We start from the raw sequence: 16,929 nt of genomic DNA, 5'->3' as shown, positions 1-16,929 counted from the left end.
TCGAAAAAGTATCACTTTCCGTTTCTTGCCCTGATTAACACCCGTACAAGTGTTATGGGCCAGGGTTTAGTGAACCCCAAAATGTATCATGGAGTTCACCTGACCCACAACTTTTACTAGATTGTGGTATGGGGAGCACACGGCCCACTCAACAGGTGTGGTACAGCAGAAATGAAAAAGTATTTTTTAAAGCAAAACAATGTTTATTCTATAAACTCAAGTTAACTTTTTTAAAAGATACAGTGAACATCTTAGCAACCATTAATTCAAATACAACCCCCAAAGACTACAACACTAAGTAATCCTTACTTTCCTTTTAACATCCAATTGACTTAAAAAAACCTTTTAACAGAAGCACATCAGGTTTAAATTCACTAAGGAGTGCAGTTATCACTCTGAATTCACCAAATGATCAAGAGATAGTCTTTACATGGCAGAGAGAACAGCATTACACATTCTCTGGCTGACTGCAGCTCCAACACTGAAACGAAACCAAAAAATACAGACACACCCAAGCTTTTCTGAAAGTGAAACTAAAAGCTGACAGACAGCCCAGCTCCACCCACACTCTGACACCCCTGCAGTAATAAACACCCATTTCTTAAAGATACTCTCACATGGACAACACAGTGGAATATGATGGCCGGGAATCAAAGGCAAACCCTTTTAATTCAATCGCTGTACTGATCATTGGAGTGGCTGGGCTGTCAGATATAAGAGACAATACGTTTTTCCAAAAATACCACTGAAAATATTGTGCTAATTGTCAGCTACAGCTCAATGATAAAGCTACTGAATGTAATGAAATGTTGGCAAAGTTCCTTTCCATTAACCTATGATTTTTCCATGCCAAAGGATTACGTTTTATGCAAAACAATGACGACAGAAAATGACTTTGAGGAAGGATGGTCCGATGTGAATGTGCCGCCAATAATCCTGGAGAGGAAGAACAATTACTTCAGGTCTGCCATTATCGTGAGAATGAACAATTGACGGCTCAGCTTTAGATTGCTCAGGCTCCACCCAACCTTGGAGCGCCTGCAAAAGCAAAGTATTGCGGATGATGGAAATCAGAAATCAAAGCAGAAATTCTTGAAAGGCTCAGCAGGCCAGGCAGTTTCTGAGGAGAGGAAGAGAGTTAACAGGCTGAATTTTGCCCAACCGGGCAGATGGCTGGCACACAGTGAGTGGCCAATGGTTCTCCCCCTCCCTCTCTCAATTTTACCATTGGCAGCCAATTAGCTTGCCTCTAAGAATTGGCGGCTTGATCAGAGGGCCAGCAGCCCTCAGCAGTGTCACCGTGAGTGGTGATCACAGCTGAGGCAGGTAAGGAACGATACATTAAAAGATTTGAGAGCTTGATTGTTGGGGGAAATCCAGCCCCCCTCCACCCCAAGCAAACCACTGGAGCTGCAAGGGCTGCCTTCCTGCAGACCCCTCTTTGCCACATAAATCCTTGCCCCAGAGTTCCTGCAGGGACACTGCTTTCATTCAGCTGGCAATCCCCCTGTCTGGCTGATGGGACAGGGGGTGGGTGAGGAGTGGGGGTGGGGAGGGGTGGGGGTGTAGTAAACTGGCCATCAGTAAGTCCTTTGTAAATTCCATCCTCTTAGTGGTGGACAGCCTGCCCAATTACGATCCCAAGTTTGGTAAAATTCCCCAATGTCAAGATCAATTTGGTGAGCTGATCCACTCAGCTCCCCACGATTTTACTGGCATGCATCGCCCGGCGAAGACCTTTTGGCCACGGCTGGCGTGGCGCCAAAGGCCTTTCCCGCCAGCCGGCGAAGGGCAAACCACTCTGGCGGGGGCCTAGCCCCTCAAGGTGAGAGCTTGGCCCCTAAAGGTGCGGAGACTTCCGCACCTTTGGGGCGGCCCGACGCCGGAGTGGTTCCAGCCACTCCATTACACCGGAGCCCCGCGGCCCGCCGGGTAGGGGAGAATCCCGCCCCTGATCTGACTAGTGACCTTGTAGAAGCCTGACCAGACTTACTAGCGACCGCATGGTGTTTGTGATTGCTAGCTCGTGGACTCTGACTGTCTCAGTAGCTGGGTCCCGAGAGAGCGGGAAACCTAGTGCCCTCTGGCTTTATAGTGATAGTGTCCTGTCTGGTGATTGGCTGTGCTGTGTTGTGTGCTTACTGGTCATCCTATGTGTCAATCACTGCCTGTCTGCATCTCATTATATACATGAGTGGATATTATGACATCTCCCCTTTTTTTTTAGTTAAATAAATACTGAGGTATATATATATATATCTATATATGCCTGACAATATACAGTAAGAAGTCTTACAACACCAGGTTAAAGTCCAACAGGTCTGTTTCGATGTCACTAGCTTTCGGAGCGCTGCTCCATCCTCAGGTGAATGAAGAGGTATGTTCCAGATTCATATATATAGACAGATTCAAAGATGCCAGACAATGCCTGGAATGCGAGCATTAGCAGGTGATTAAATCTTTACAGATCCAGAGATGGGGTAACCCCAGGTTAAAGAGGTGTGAATTGTGTCAAGCCAGGACAGTAGGTAGGATTTCGCAGGCCAGATGGTGGGGGATGAATGTAATGCGACATGAATCCCAGGTCCCGGTTGAGGCCGCGCTCATGTGTGCGGAACTTGGCTATAAGCTTCTGCTCGGCGATTCTGCGTTGTCGCACGTCCTGAAGGCCGCCTTGGAGAACGCTTACCCGGAGATCAGAGGCTGAATGTCTTTGACTGCTGAAGTGTTCCCCGACTGGAAGGGAACATTCCTGCCTGGTGATTGTCACCCGATGTCCGTTCATTCGTTGTCGCAGCGTCTGCATGGTCTCGCCAATGTACCACGATTCGGGACATCCTTTCCTGCAGCGTATGAGGTAGACAACGTTGGCCGAGTCGCACGAGTATGTACCGTGTACCTGATGGGTGGTGTTCTCACGTGTAATTGTGGTATCCATGTCGATGATCTGGCACGTCTTGCAGAGATTGCCATGGCAGGGTTGTGTGGTGTCGTGGTCACTGTTCTGAAGGCTGGGTAGTTTGCTGCAAACAATGGTTTGTTTGAGGCTGCCCGGTTGTTTGAAGGCAAGTAGTGGGGGTGTGGGGATGACCTTGGCAAGATGTTCATCTTCATCGATGACATGTTGAAGGCTGTGAAGAAGATGTCGTAGTTTCTCCGCTCTGGGAAAGTACTGGACGACGAAGGGTATTCTGTCAGTTGTGTCCGATGTTTGTCTTCTGAGGAGGTCAGTGCGTTTTTTTGCTGTGGCGCGTTGGAACTGTCGATCGATGAGACGAGCGCCATATCCCGTTCGTACGAGGGAATCTTTCAACGTCTGTAGATGTCTGTTACGCTTCTCCTCGTCTGAGCAGATCCTGTGTATACGGAGAGCTTGTCCATAGGGGATGGCTTCTTTAATGTTTTTAGGGTGAAAACTGGAGAAGTGGAGCATCGTGAGCATCCTTGAGGGGCGCCGGCACTCGGCGTGGTGCATGCATTACAGGGGTGGTGTTCGGCTTGAGCAGTATTTTGTATCGGTACGGGAGTGTGCCCATTCCATCGAATACACTGTGGCACTCTGTGATCATGTCGTCTATGTCGGCTTGCAAATTTCCATCGGGCGGGGCCGTCGCCGGTGACGATGACATGGTGTGGACTCGCTGAACCAGGTTCAGGAGTTTGCAGGCGCGAGCACTGAGCAGGGACGCCCTGTCAGGTCTGACGATTTCAAATCGTAACGTTGCCTTGATCACCTTGTTGGATACCCCTAGTTGACACGATCCACTGGCAGCTATGGCATTGCCATTGTAGTCAAGGAGCTGGCAGCCCGGTGGAAGACTGCTTGGTCGGGCCCGGATGGTGTCGAGGTCAGATTGTGAGATGAGTTTCGCAGAAGTGCCGGTGTCCAGTTTAAATTGGACGCGAGCCTTGTTAACTGTGGGGACAGCACCACTCACCGTCAGGATCCACACTGAGGATCGAGAGGCGTTGCGCAGGTGTGGTGGAGGCCAGCTCATGTGCGGTTATGATGCCCACCCGATATGGAGACTTGAGGCAGTCAGCATCAGGATCCGTTGGGCTGGGGATCAGAATCTGGCATGCCTTGTTGTATTGGGCGGATACTTCTGCGCCGCAGCTGGGATCGCTGGCTGCTGAGCAGTGGAGCGGATCTGCTGAGGGCTGCACAGTGGCCAAGCTTGCCACACTGGAGACATCGGCGTCCGCTTGCCGGACATTGCCGCTTTAAGTGGGCGGGGCCACAATTTGGACACGTCATGACGCTGACGTCAGCGCAATCCGTGCGCCATTGCGCATGCGCAGTTCGGTCGGCCGATGTACGCACCTGCGCAGTCAGGTTTTCGGTCTCGTCTTCCATTCGGTCATGGCACGCATACGCAGGGATCCAAGAAAAGCGCACGAAACGGCCACTCTCCTCGATGCTCAGGCCCTGCATCTGAGCAATGACCTGCACCCTTTCTGTCTCGTGGGAGGCCAGCTTTGCAGTTTCTGCCGCCCTGATGTGGGAGTAACGATTCTTGGCATGCTCATGGACAACGCACGTCTCGATAGCGACAGAGAGGGTCAACTGTTTGATTTTAAGGAGTTGCTGCCGCAGTGAGTCGGAATTTATCCCGAAAACGATCTGATCCCGGATCATGGAATCAGCCGTCGAGTCATAGTTACATGACTGCGCTAGGATGCGAAGATGGGTGACGAAGGACTGAAAAGGTTCACCCTTACCCTGAAGCCTCTGCTGGAAAACGTACCATTCAAAGCTCTCATTGACCTCAATGTCGCAGTGGCTGTCGAACTTCAGCAGGACTGTTTTGAATTTTGTTTTGTCTTCGCCGTCGGCGAATGTAAGCGAATTGTAGATATGGATGGCATGGTCCCCCGCAGTGGAGAGAAATAGCGCAATCTTCCTGGCTTCCTATGCTGCCTTGAGGTCGGAGGCCTCGATGTACAAGAGGAACTTTTGCTTGAAGATTTTCCAGTTGACGCCGAGGTTGCCGGAGATGTGGAGTTGTGGAGGAGGCTGGATGTTTCCCATTTCGCTGGATGGCTGCTTGCTGGTCGATGCTGATTCACTCGAGGTAGGTCCGTCAAGATCAATATCACTCTGGTTCCATGATGTGTTAGGCAGGTTGGTTCGATATGGACTGCACTCATTGCAGGGAAGTTAGAAACAGATGTCTAACACAGGAAAAGATCCAACACTGTTTTATTCAACTAGATGAACTGCTGTACATATTCAGCTGTGGGTCGACACTCTACTGATCTGACTAGTGACTTTGTAGTAGCCTGACCAGACTTACTAGTTACCGCATGGTGTTTATGCTTGCTAGCTCGTGGACTCTGACTGTCTCAGTAGCTGGGTCCCGAGAGAGCGGGAAACCTAGTGCCCTCGGGCTTTATAGTGGTAGTATTCTGTCTGGTGATTGGCTGTACTGTGTTGTATGCTTACTGGTCATCCTATGTGTCAATCACTGCCTGTCTGCATCTCTTTATATACATGAGTGGATATTATGACAGTCACCATTCGATTAACGATGGCGGCCGACCTCTCCGAACTACCAGCCCAACCAATTGAGGTAGCCTCTGCTCATGTTGCAGGGATAAAGAGAGGGGGCTTCCATTTTTAGGCAGCCTCGAAGGTCGGGGAAGATTTTCTCTTCATGTGCTCGGGCCAGCCTTGCAGGCCCCTGTAATCAAACCCTCCAGAGGTGGTGTCAGAGACAAGGGGAGTCTACTGCTGCCTGATGGATGAGGTAGGTCTCCAGGGATTATGGAGCACAGCCCACCTCAAGAACCCGTTGGGTGAATGCCACAGTTTGCCTGGCAGTCTTCCCACTTGGGAGTCCCCTCCCAACTGCGGTTAAATGAAACAGTGGCCATTGATTGTCTACTTAATGGCAGGAAGATATCTGCTGTCTCTTGCTGCCATGTTATCAGACCTCCCATCTATTAGCCCCATCTGGAGAGTACTGGTAAAATCCAGCCCTTTAACTCTATTTTTCCACAGATGTTGCCTGACTATTTCCAGCCTTTTATTAATTATTAATAAGTACCATTGTGCAAATAATCCAAAGCTGATTCTATTTATTATGCATTTCTATTGGACTTTCTATGAGAGAAAAATATTTTTCTATGAAAGGTACAGTGGCACATTTGTGCTTAAAACATAGTTTGTTGCGAGACTTTTCCTGAATGGTAAAATTCCACTGATTTAATTTTAAATTTTGACTTTAGACAATAGCATAAAAATAATTTCAATTCAATCCAATGAGAAGGAAAATTATGAGAGATGCATCGATTGAATAACTACCACCCCATTCTGCACCCAAGGTCAAAATTACCTCTTGGATGTTTTAAATTGTCTTTTTTACATATTTTCTTGTTAATGTAGATGAGGTATTACTGCAGAAAGGATAGCATTTTATTTTTTTAATTCCCTAACGGCAGTTAGATTCATCTCCTTGTCCCAATGGCCCATCAATGCCAATTGACCATTGACGGTTTTTTAACAAAGGGCGCGATTCTCCGGCCTTGTTGCGCTCTCGCTCGAGCAAAAAGAGGTCGGTTAATAGCGGCAGAGGCCTAAAATGAGAGCCACGCCAGGCACCAAACAGTTTGCGATGCAACGGCCCCTTCCGTAGGCTGGAATCGAGATCTTGCCGTAGCGTGGCAAGAAACCAATTATCACAACTTAAGCCCAATTCCCATACAATTAACGAGAGCCAACCCATATCCAATGGCCTCCTGTCATTCAACAGCCTCCCCAGCAAGTGACCACGCTGGCGCCGATTAGTACTCCTTTTGAAAAACGTGATGCTGGCGGAAGGGTGGGGAGCCGAGGAGGTGAGCAGTCATCTTTGCTCACAGGCAAAGAGCCCGGGGTGCTGGGCTTGCCACGCAGTGCTCGACGGGGGATGGGGGACCCTCTACAGGAGTGGGCCATATGGGAGGGTGCAGGAGGGGCACTGTGGGGGCAACTGCTCGCTGCACCACCATGCCAACCCCTGGATCATGCGTATCCAATCCATGGGCAATCCTTGTCCCTCCCCATCTACCCTACCAACCACCCATAACCACCACCTATTGCCGAGGCCTCTGACCTTGCGGCTGAAGGCTATTGCTAATAGAGAATTGGCAATCGTGGTTAAGTAAGCACACCACAAAACCCAAGTGGATTCCCGTGGGTGGACATGCCGTTTAAAATGTGGGAGTCATTGCCTGGCTTCCCAATCAGACCGTGATGCCTGGACACTGTGCCGGAGCACTGTGGTAGGCAACACCACACATGCAGCAGCCAACATCCGAACACCCAGGGGATGGGACACAGCTCCGGGGAAATGTCCACGGCCGGAAGATGGGTCAATGCTACGGGGAGGGGGGTGCCTGGAGAGATGGGCCAAGGAGTCGGAGGGCAGCCCGCATAACAGAGGAAAGTGACAGAGGCATCATACACTCGTTGTGTACAAGAGTGCTTATTGTGCTTAACAATTCCCCGCTTTCCTGATGGTGCCACCCCTCCTCCCCCCCCCATCGCCCCTCACCCTGTCCCTGATCTGCGGTGCCCTCAGCGATCTTCGATGTGCTTTACCTTCTTAGCTATACTGCTTCGTTTAGGTGTGTCCCCAGGATGCAGATCAGAGGTGGAGGCAGCCAGCTGCACACCTCGTCCCGTGGCTTTCGATGCCCTTGGCGGGCATCCTTTGGGGGCTCTTGGGACGGAGGGCCCCGGCGCAATTGTTGGTGTCCAATGCACAGCCTTGCCGCCCTGTCCTGTGTATTGACTGTGCGACGCAGCCTCATCAGAGGGGTGGAACTCGTGGAACACGTGGCCACCGTCCACTCCATGGGATGGGTCCGTGTTGCCACCCAGCGCTCCCTTCTCCAGGTCGGTGCCCATAGGGCCCTTGGGTTCACCGTGGAATGGAGGGGCAGCTGGTTCAAGTCCCAGCCTCCCCTGCATCATCTGGCTCTGCCAGCCCTGGTGGCTGCCCACGGTCTGCACCATTGTGTCGATGCCCTCGGTGATGCTCCTCAGTGACTGGGACATGCTCTGCAGCGCCTCGGCAATGCCCACCTGCGACTGGGACAAGTTCTGCAGTGCCTCACCGTTCCTATCTGAGAGCAGTGCATGTCTTGCAGAACCTCATCAAGGTCGGCCTGGTGCTGGGTGACATCCCCCAGCGAGGCGGTCCTTCTGCCGAGACCCTCAGCCGTGGCCATCACTGGCTGCGTGAAGCCTTGGACACATCAACTAATGGTGCCAAGGTCGTGCACCAGGCTCTCCGCTGTGGCTGCCACCCTAGCAGTGTTGGCCTCGATGCCACGCATTGCCGATGACATCTCCTGCTCCCATAGCCTCTAGGACTCCTCCAATCGGCCATGGATCTGCTAGGAGTGTCACTGACATCTCCCTCTGAATGTTCTGACAACTCCTAATAATTTCCATCAGCTCTGGGAATACCTCTTCCATAGGCTCAGCATCAGGCAGGTACCTAGCTGAGTCCTGGGATCCAGCAGCCCTCTGACTGTTGTCTCGTCTGGGGGCTCCTGCCTCCACCTGATGTGCATCAACAGCAGTGTGGTGCTCACCAGATTGTGCCCCAGAAGCCTGTCCACTAACATTTCCCACCAAGGTGCGTGTATCTGCGCTGGTGGAGGGTGGGGATGACAGCTGTGACGCCTCGATCGTGTCGTCCTCGGAGCTCCCGTCTGAGGTGGTCACCTGAGATGGGCCGGCGCCGGCGGCTGGAGGACCTGCGGGAGAATGGACATGTGGTCTGTGGGAGGGATGGGTCAGCCAATAAGGCATTAACAACTCACTTTTGACAGATCCTCCAGGTGGAGCCCGGCGGTTCCTCACCTCTGCGGCGTCCGCCAGCCTCCGTGTTGGTGATTGCCATGTCTTCGGCCAGACCAGTCACCTCCAGTACATGCTCCTCTAAGGAGGTGAAGATTCTTAAGTCTGGCACCCCACCGCCAGTCTGGACCTTCTCCTGGCGATTGAGGGAGAGCTTTTAATGAGGAGACACAGAGAGGGCATTGTTCGCCACGCGCGTGGTTCACAATGGTGGGGAGGCGGGGTGTGAAGGAAGGCTTGTTGGGTTGAGGGGAGAGGGGAGGGTGAAGCAAGGTTTGGGGGGGTCGAAGGAAGGATTGGAGGTCACATGGGAGTTGGGGGGTTGATCTCGGAGGAGGCAGAAAGGTCTTGGGGGAGGTGGCGTTGGTGTCTACTCAGTCATGCTGCCCAATGATGGTCGTTGACCTTTTCTGGCACTGGAGGCCAGTCCTCTTGGTCACATTCCCGGCACTCACAACTGCCCCAACCTCGCCCCATGCAACAATGGCTGCCCTGTGGCTGACCCTCCGGGACCCTCGGGGTAACAGGACATCCGTCCTGGTCTCTACTGCATCTAGGAGCCTCCCCAGATCTGCATCCCCGAATCTTGGGACCGGTCTCCTGGGCGCCATTGTTGCGAGCTGGCCTGGGGTTGGTTGCTGCTCAACCTTGTTAGCGGGGGGGTGGTGCTGGCGAATCGGCAGGCGAGCCTTCATTTGCGGCTGGATGCCCATGGGGCATCGTTAAATGGACCAATTAACCTTGAATAGCGTTGCCGGCCTCACTGGGCTGAGCACCAGGAAGCTCGTAGCGGTTCCCGCTCGCTACCACACTTAGAAACCTTTCTGGAGAATTGCGCCCAAAGTTTACGCTTTTACACTGGTGGGAGACAGGAATGAGTAGGCTAAAATCTCTTATATAAAAGAGCAGGAGAAGTGTTCAAAAGAGATTAGTGAGGTAAAGTGTATTAGGAGCCCATTCCAAAACATTCTAGCTCACTTTAATGACCGCTTTGTACATAGGTGGCAGGCACTTACTGTGGCAATGGTCCAACAATGCCCCCCTGCCCTACTGTCAAAGCCCGAGTGGAACACCTGGCTCACCCAGGCTTTGAGGAGCCTAACTTGGTCTCATTCCCACACGGGAGTCTCTTGTAAAAACACCACGTGGAACAGGCAGAGCCAGGACTTGGGAAAGCCTGATGTGCCTTGCCTGGTCAGGCTTCCTTCCAGAAGATGATTGTGGCACAAGCATGTTAACTGAGTACAGGGTGGGTCCATTTGACGTGATCTATGTTGCCAAAATGAGCAAAAGTCATGGGCACAGCAGAGTGTGAGACTGACCCACAAATGTGCCCAATTCTTTCATATATATTGGTCCATTTTTTTACTTCAAACCTGAAATGATTTCGTATCTCCCAGTGTGGAGCTCAATACCAACCACACTTGTCTTGAATTAGTCAAATGAAACCCTCCAAAGCATTTTTAAAGATGTTTATGCATTCCTCTTTGAAGTCTTTCCAGGACACTTAATGCTTTTTGAAAAGGTCAGCAGGGAGAGCCCGGGGCTTTGCTTTCCCACAAGAATATATTTGGCCTTCCGTAACTACTTCCCAAGTTAAGACAATAATTAGGATGTTACTATGTGGAAATTGGAGGTCTGAACCATGTTGTGTCATTTGATGAAGCACTGATTATATGGCATTAATGAAGGCAGAGACATCTAGATTATCCATCAAATGTTGGGAGAGATTTGATTGATAGCTCTCTATTACCTATAGTGTTCAATATTAATGGCTTTAATTTAGAGAATGTTATCTTGCAATGACATAGATATTTTGATATAAAGCAAGTTTATTATTTTAATAGTCTAAGCAGACATTAAAAAGCACAGAGAAATCATTAGAGATTGTATTAAATAGTCTTGGAAAACTGGCATGGGATTAACCCATGCTAGTTCAGACTAAATTTGTGCAACCTCTTAATTTCTATGATTGCTGTCAGTACCAAGCGCACTGCTCAGTGGCAGCACACATCAACAGGGGGCACAACATCGACAATTGCCAGCACTCCTGAAACCTAGCCGCCAATGACTAAAGTTAATCTGCACCATTTAAAGGGGGGAGGGGTGAATTGTAGCTGGAACAGATACTGCCATGCATGCAGGAAGTAAATACGATCTGGGAATCAACCGCACAAGGTGGGAGAGTGGGACCTTCAATGTTTTCAGTCACATTACTGATAGCCCTGATGGAGGAGGTGAAAAAGAGGATCGATGTCCTGTATTGGCAGGGGGCCAGAAGGCTGTCCAAACATTTGTAAGACAGTCGAAGCAGATAGCCACGGAGGTCAATGCTAGGTGTCAAGCCATGATGACCTGGGTACAATGTGAGAAGCAAGACTCGGGAAAGAAATCATGGGTCCTGGTGCTTATCTTGTTTCCAGGCCACTTATATCCCATCGCCCCACTATCCAACAACGCCCCCCAGCCCTACTGTCAAAGCCCGAGTGGAACACCTGGCTCAACCAGGCCTTGAGCCTAACTTGGTCTCATTCCCGCACGGGAGTCTCTTGTAAAAACACCACGTCGGCTCTTCGCTCTTTCAACCGGCCCCCCCACAAGCCCCGCACATTCCAGGTGACTAACCGTGTCAGGGAATTCTCACCAGTCCCTCTCAACCTCGAATCAGCCATTACACCCGTGATAGGTCATACATTCGCCGACAGTTCCCAGGCCCCAGGCCCTCCAAATATGGTGACATGCCCCGCCCAAGGGTGAGGCAAAGAAAAACTTCTGATCACTGCTAGCCCTTATCCCCCCCGCCCCCCCCCCCCAAGTCGGGAGCGGGGGGGATAGGGGCTAGTAGGCCCACTAACCTCCTCCATGTCCCATCCACACTCTCTCAACCCACTGAGACTCACTTAACTGGCCCAACAAGTCGCAGCCCCTCCCCCACACCAGTCCCGTTAACTAGCCTAATTCCTAGCCCCCTCCAGGTCCAACCCAAAAAAACAACCAAAACAAAGGCCTGTGATCCTCTCCCCCATCCCCTCTCCCGCCGCCCGTGGCTCCTTCTCCCATATCCAAGTCCCAAGATGACACCATGATTCTCCTTCCCTCTAATTACCATATCAAAAAAAAACTCAACCTACTATCCACCTCATCTCCTAAAGAGTTAAAAATTGACAAAGAACCCACCCGCCGTCCAGAGCAAACGATAAGGCCACAAAGAGAACACAAACATAACCCACAATATTACAATATTTACAATTGAACCAGCTCAATCTGTACAGAAAGAAAAAATCCGGCCACCAACCCAACTCAAACCATTCCAAGCCCTTGTTCCATGACGAAGACCTCGGCCTGCTCCGGCGACTCAAAATAATGGTCCCTCGAACCCAACGTGACTCTCAGCTCTCAACGTGACACCACTCCGAACCACAGATCCTTGTCCTACAGCACCGCTTTCACCCAGGCTGCCCTCCACTGTTAAAAGCCCCTTGTCGCCACATTCCCACGCCTGTTCGGGTACACTGAGGGAGAATGCAGAATGTCCAATTCACCTAAAAACACATCTTTCGGGACTTGTGGGAGGAAACCGGAGCACCCGGAGGAAACCCACGCAGAGACAGGGAGAACATGCAGACTCTACACAGTGACCCAAGCCAGGAATCGAACCTGGGACCCTGGCGCTGTGAAGAAACAGTGCTACCGTACCACCTCAAACTTCACAAACACTGCAAACAACAATCCCATGTACAACTGAAAATATCTTGAGCTGACAGTGACATATTCAATGGATGCATGATTTATGGTTTCACTTCCAAGTTTAGAAAAGTCAGAAAAATCTTCCAGAAAATAGCCCCAATGAATTCACCAGCAATAATGTGCTATTTCCATCCATACAAGTTTCTTTAACAGAAAAATCACACTTTATATTGAATGGTCAATATTTTCTCATTTCAAACTGATATTAACCACACTTAAAAATTCCCAGCATGGGGTATATAATAGGACGGCAAAGTACTGCGATGCTGTTATTCTGAAATATAAACTGAAAATTCTGGAAATATTCAGCAGGCAGTATCGCATCTATAGAGAGACAAAAACAGAGCCAATTTTTCAGGTCCACGATCTTCACTAGTTCTGAGAGGGGGGTCACTGACCTCCGTTTCTCTCTGCACAGATGCTGCCAGACATGCTGAGCATTCCCAACACTTCCCATTTTTATTGGAGCAAAGATAACCCTTTTGCCAGTCTTCCCAAAAACAATCAGACTTCTTGTAAGCCTTTCATCTCCTTTCAACAAGGAAACCAGCAGCAGCTGGCTGAGATTTGGCACAAAACTGCCTATGACTTTCAAAAGAAAAGTTAACCTATGAAGAAAACATAAAAAACTTAAGTGAGCAAAAAAAAATTTTTTAATCAATGCAATAAATTTATAATTTTAAAAAGTGAGCAATTGATTTTTTTAAAAATGAGCAATAAAAAGTGCCAGGCAGCAGAGCTAACTAATGAAACCCTTTTTTGCCTTTCCACTTAAGAAGCAATGTTATGGAGAGACAGACTACCTCCTGGCTACCAGTGAAAGGGGAACAGACCAGGGTTGAGCTACGCAGTTGGGTTTAACTAACACCGACCTTATATCCATCTCTGGTGCACATGCAGCCAGGCTGAACTGAGCAGAATCCGAACAATAGTAGGGGGGTGGGGGGGGTCACAAGCAGTTTGTCTTTCAGCATGGATTTTCCTTCTCTCCCAGAGTTTGAAAATAATTGCAAGCCAAGCCAATTTCTGGCTCCTGTCTCCAGTTACTAGTAACAGTTGGTGGCGTGCCCACTGCACCCATGCAGATCAAAGTGGAGGCCAAGTACACAGACAAGGCAAAAGTCCCCTTCAATGAGTTATCATCTGTTTCATAGCAGTCAGACAATAACCTAGCTGGTTGCTCTGCATCAAATATGTTGCACAATTTTAAACTAATATTCAGTATCTTTTTCATTCAGAAACTACCTCTTCAGGTGTACGGATACCTCAGAAGTGCTTTACACTCATACATATAAAGAAAACCATATCTGTGTCCCTCTGCGAGACTTGACAGGGAGAGCTCTTGCAATGCTTGATATTGATCTGGGCGAGCTAAAGCAACTCATGGCTCATGAATACAACAGCCTGCGGAAGATGCTGATGATTCTTCACGATGCTTGCAAAATAATTGAAAAGGAGGCTGCTGGGATACCACAGATATGGATTCTAGGTAGTGATTTGCATTTGTTCCTTTTGGGAATCAAGAGCAGCAACACGGCAAGAGTGTGAACCGGCTGGGGTCAGTGCGTTGTTTCAAACTGGAAGTCAGAGTGGTTATGACCTAGAATGCACTGTCTGAGGAGTGTGGTGGTGGCAGATTCAATCTCAGCTATCAAAGGGGAATTGGATAATTATCTGGAGCACAAAACTGTAGCGCGACAGGGAAAAGGCGACAGAGTGGGACTAGCTGAATTGCTTTTACAAGAGAGTCGGCCAGGTGGCCTTCTTCTATGCTGTAACCAGTCCATGAGTCCAACTTGCTTGCTGACAGAAAGGATGATTGTCATTTCCATTTCCAAGCCGAGGCTGACTTACACTTTTGGGGGCTTTGTGGCCCCCCCCCCCCCCTCTTTGCGGGACCCCCACGTCACGCCTGCCCTCTGGTGGCCTGACAACCGTCCCCATTGACGTCAAGCCCTGCTCCCAATGACATCAAGCAACCCCCCCCCCCCCCCCATGACGTCAAGCCCTGCCCCAATGACACCAAGCCCCGCCCTCAATGGCATCAAATTCCAATGCATCAGTTCATTCCAGAGTCATCGTGGGTCAAACTCTTTTGCTGCAACCGGTTTGGTAGTTTTGGGTAGCCGCAAAATCCCATTCCATTGTCAGGATACGACTCAATGATCTGGAGAATACATAAAGCAAACACCATGGGCCGGATTATCCGTTTCAGAGTCTAAGTGCTGACGACGGGACTGAATCGCAAGTGTTCTACTTGGCCGAAAGCGGTGCCAGTCCCGGAGTGATTCAGGTCCTATAAATGGGCTAGCAACGCCGCCATGTAGACCCTCACCCCGTCCGGTTGCGCTGCAGCATGCCCATCCCATTAGTGGGTCGGCTGGGGCCAGAGGTAACCGAGCAGTAATTCCTCCAAGCAGAGGGTAGAGCATCACGGAAGGGCCGGAAAACGCAGGGTCGGGCCGGCTAATGACATGCCAACGGCCTTTACTGTACAATTTGAATGTCCACCCGGCGTTTGGTATAGAACGCATTCACACCATTGTCGAGGGACCGGAGCTTGGTTTTCCATTTGGCGCCTGCCGCCATCCACGATTTTCAGCTGACACCCAATTCTCTGTCCAATCGCATTAAACAATTCCAGCATCACTGAACAGAGTATCCAGCCCCATGTATAAACGTGCTATGTGTGTGGCTGTCTATTGTATGTGCATGGAATATATGTGTGTTGTTATTGTGGCCAGGCTCTGTCCAGGTATATCCCGACTGCATTAATCCACTTCCCCCGGATTAATGCAGTCAGGATATTTAGAGGTCTCAAATGTTTCTACACCCCTGAGCTCACCCTGATGTCCTACCTTCACGGTGGAAGCTGCTGACTGTGTTGGCGTGGCTGGCTGGCCTGTCAGGGAAACTGGGCAGGGTCAATCCAATCTGCCCTTCCTCAGTCGAGTGCAGCCGGTGCAGGTCTATCATATGGTGCGGGATCACTGGGTCCGTGCTGGGCTGAGGGTGGCGCCGCAGGTCGAACATGTTGAGCAGCCGCTGTTCAAGCTCCTGGAGTATGCCCTCGGCCAGCAGGTGGCTCGGCCGGCCCCCCGACTTGGCCTTCTGCTGCTGGGCAAACCTCTTCAGGCCCACCTTGAGGATGAGCGCGGCCGAGCCTCCGGAGGGGGCGATGTTAATCTGGGCAAGGGTCACAAATGACAACTGTGATGGTGACATATTGACGTTGAAAAAGTTCCAATATTGTGCAGCATTAACATACTTCATACTAAAGGACCCAACATTTGTTATTTTAAGCTTTCCCCCCCCCCCCCCCCCCCAATTTTCAGTTTAAAGAGGCAAATTGTTTGCAAGCCTGTGTTTGTAAGTGGCAATGGAATTCATGCAAACCTGAAACAGGGCCCTGAACTCCACCCCAGTGAATCTCCGCTCCAATAAGTGTGGCCAGCCTGGTTCAGCTAGAGGCTTGAGGCATGTTCTTTTAAAAATAAAAATCAGACAAAACAATAATCACCCTTCCTTCTGCCTGAAAGTTCGGAACTGAAAACGTTTCATTAATACTTTCATCATTTTCACAAAACGCAGTGCTGGGTCAGGTTTAATATTGACACACTCAATCGTTCGCCTTTCCTGCCAACCCTATTGGTGGCCATCGAGCCACCTACATGCCGCTTTTAAACCAAACCCCAACCAACAAATGAGCTCTCCCGGGATTGACTCATCGCACCCAACTCCGCGCCGGACACAAGGCTTGAATTGAGGTTACGGGACAGTGGCAGATACTAATGCGTTCTTCCTTTCATTAAAGTCTTGCTTCCTTTTGCTCTTTCCAACAGCGGATCGTGATAATGACGAAAAGCGGGCAAAGCTGCTGTTTCATCAATTAATGTTGCAAGAACTGAAAGAAGATATCAATGATCTGAGTGATGAATCCCTTGAAGAGCTCAGGACTTCCAAAATTCATCCAACAATGGCCCATGACGTCCTTAGGATTGTGTTGTATCTACTGCACCCAGAAATGGATGTGGATAGCTTCACCTGGGAACAATGCAGAGAAGTATGAGAGTAAACGCACAAGGCAATCCAACACTGCAATGCATAGATTTGTTGAGTTGTTAAAAAATTTCATTCTTGGCTCCCCCTGCTGGCCTAGTTAATGTATGCAGCAAGTGGGTAAGTCATATAGACCAGGCTCCCCAAACGTTTCCAGTAGCAGAAGCCCTAGTGACTTCCCGAGAGCATCGAGGAGCCTTAACATTCTTATCATGTCAAAGACACTTTCTTGCCATGATGTGAACACAGAAACAAAATGTGTACAAGCC

At 49.9% G+C, this 16,929-nt stretch overlaps 1 protein-coding gene across 1 annotated transcript in view; it reads left to right on the top strand.

Moving 5' to 3' along the window:
- LOC140387119 (EF-hand calcium-binding domain-containing protein 5-like) overlaps positions 1-16,929 on the top strand; it is a 254,349-nt gene that overhangs the window by 197,955 nt on the left and 39,465 nt on the right. Inside the window, exons 16-18 of the mRNA XM_072470130.1 lie at positions 856-962; positions 13,840-14,090; positions 16,444-16,664. Coding sequence (XP_072326231.1) covers positions 856-962; positions 13,840-14,090; positions 16,444-16,664 — 579 coding nt within the window. The remainder of the gene's footprint in view (positions 1-855; positions 963-13,839; positions 14,091-16,443; positions 16,665-16,929) is intronic.

The sequence above is a fragment of the Scyliorhinus torazame genome, chromosome 12 (genome assembly GCF_047496885.1).
Source record: "Scyliorhinus torazame isolate Kashiwa2021f chromosome 12, sScyTor2.1, whole genome shotgun sequence".
Classification (NCBI taxonomy): Eukaryota; Metazoa; Chordata; class Chondrichthyes; order Carcharhiniformes; family Scyliorhinidae; genus Scyliorhinus; species Scyliorhinus torazame.
Note: the sequence above shows the minus strand (reverse complement) of the source record. Positions and strands in the feature narration are given on the sequence as shown.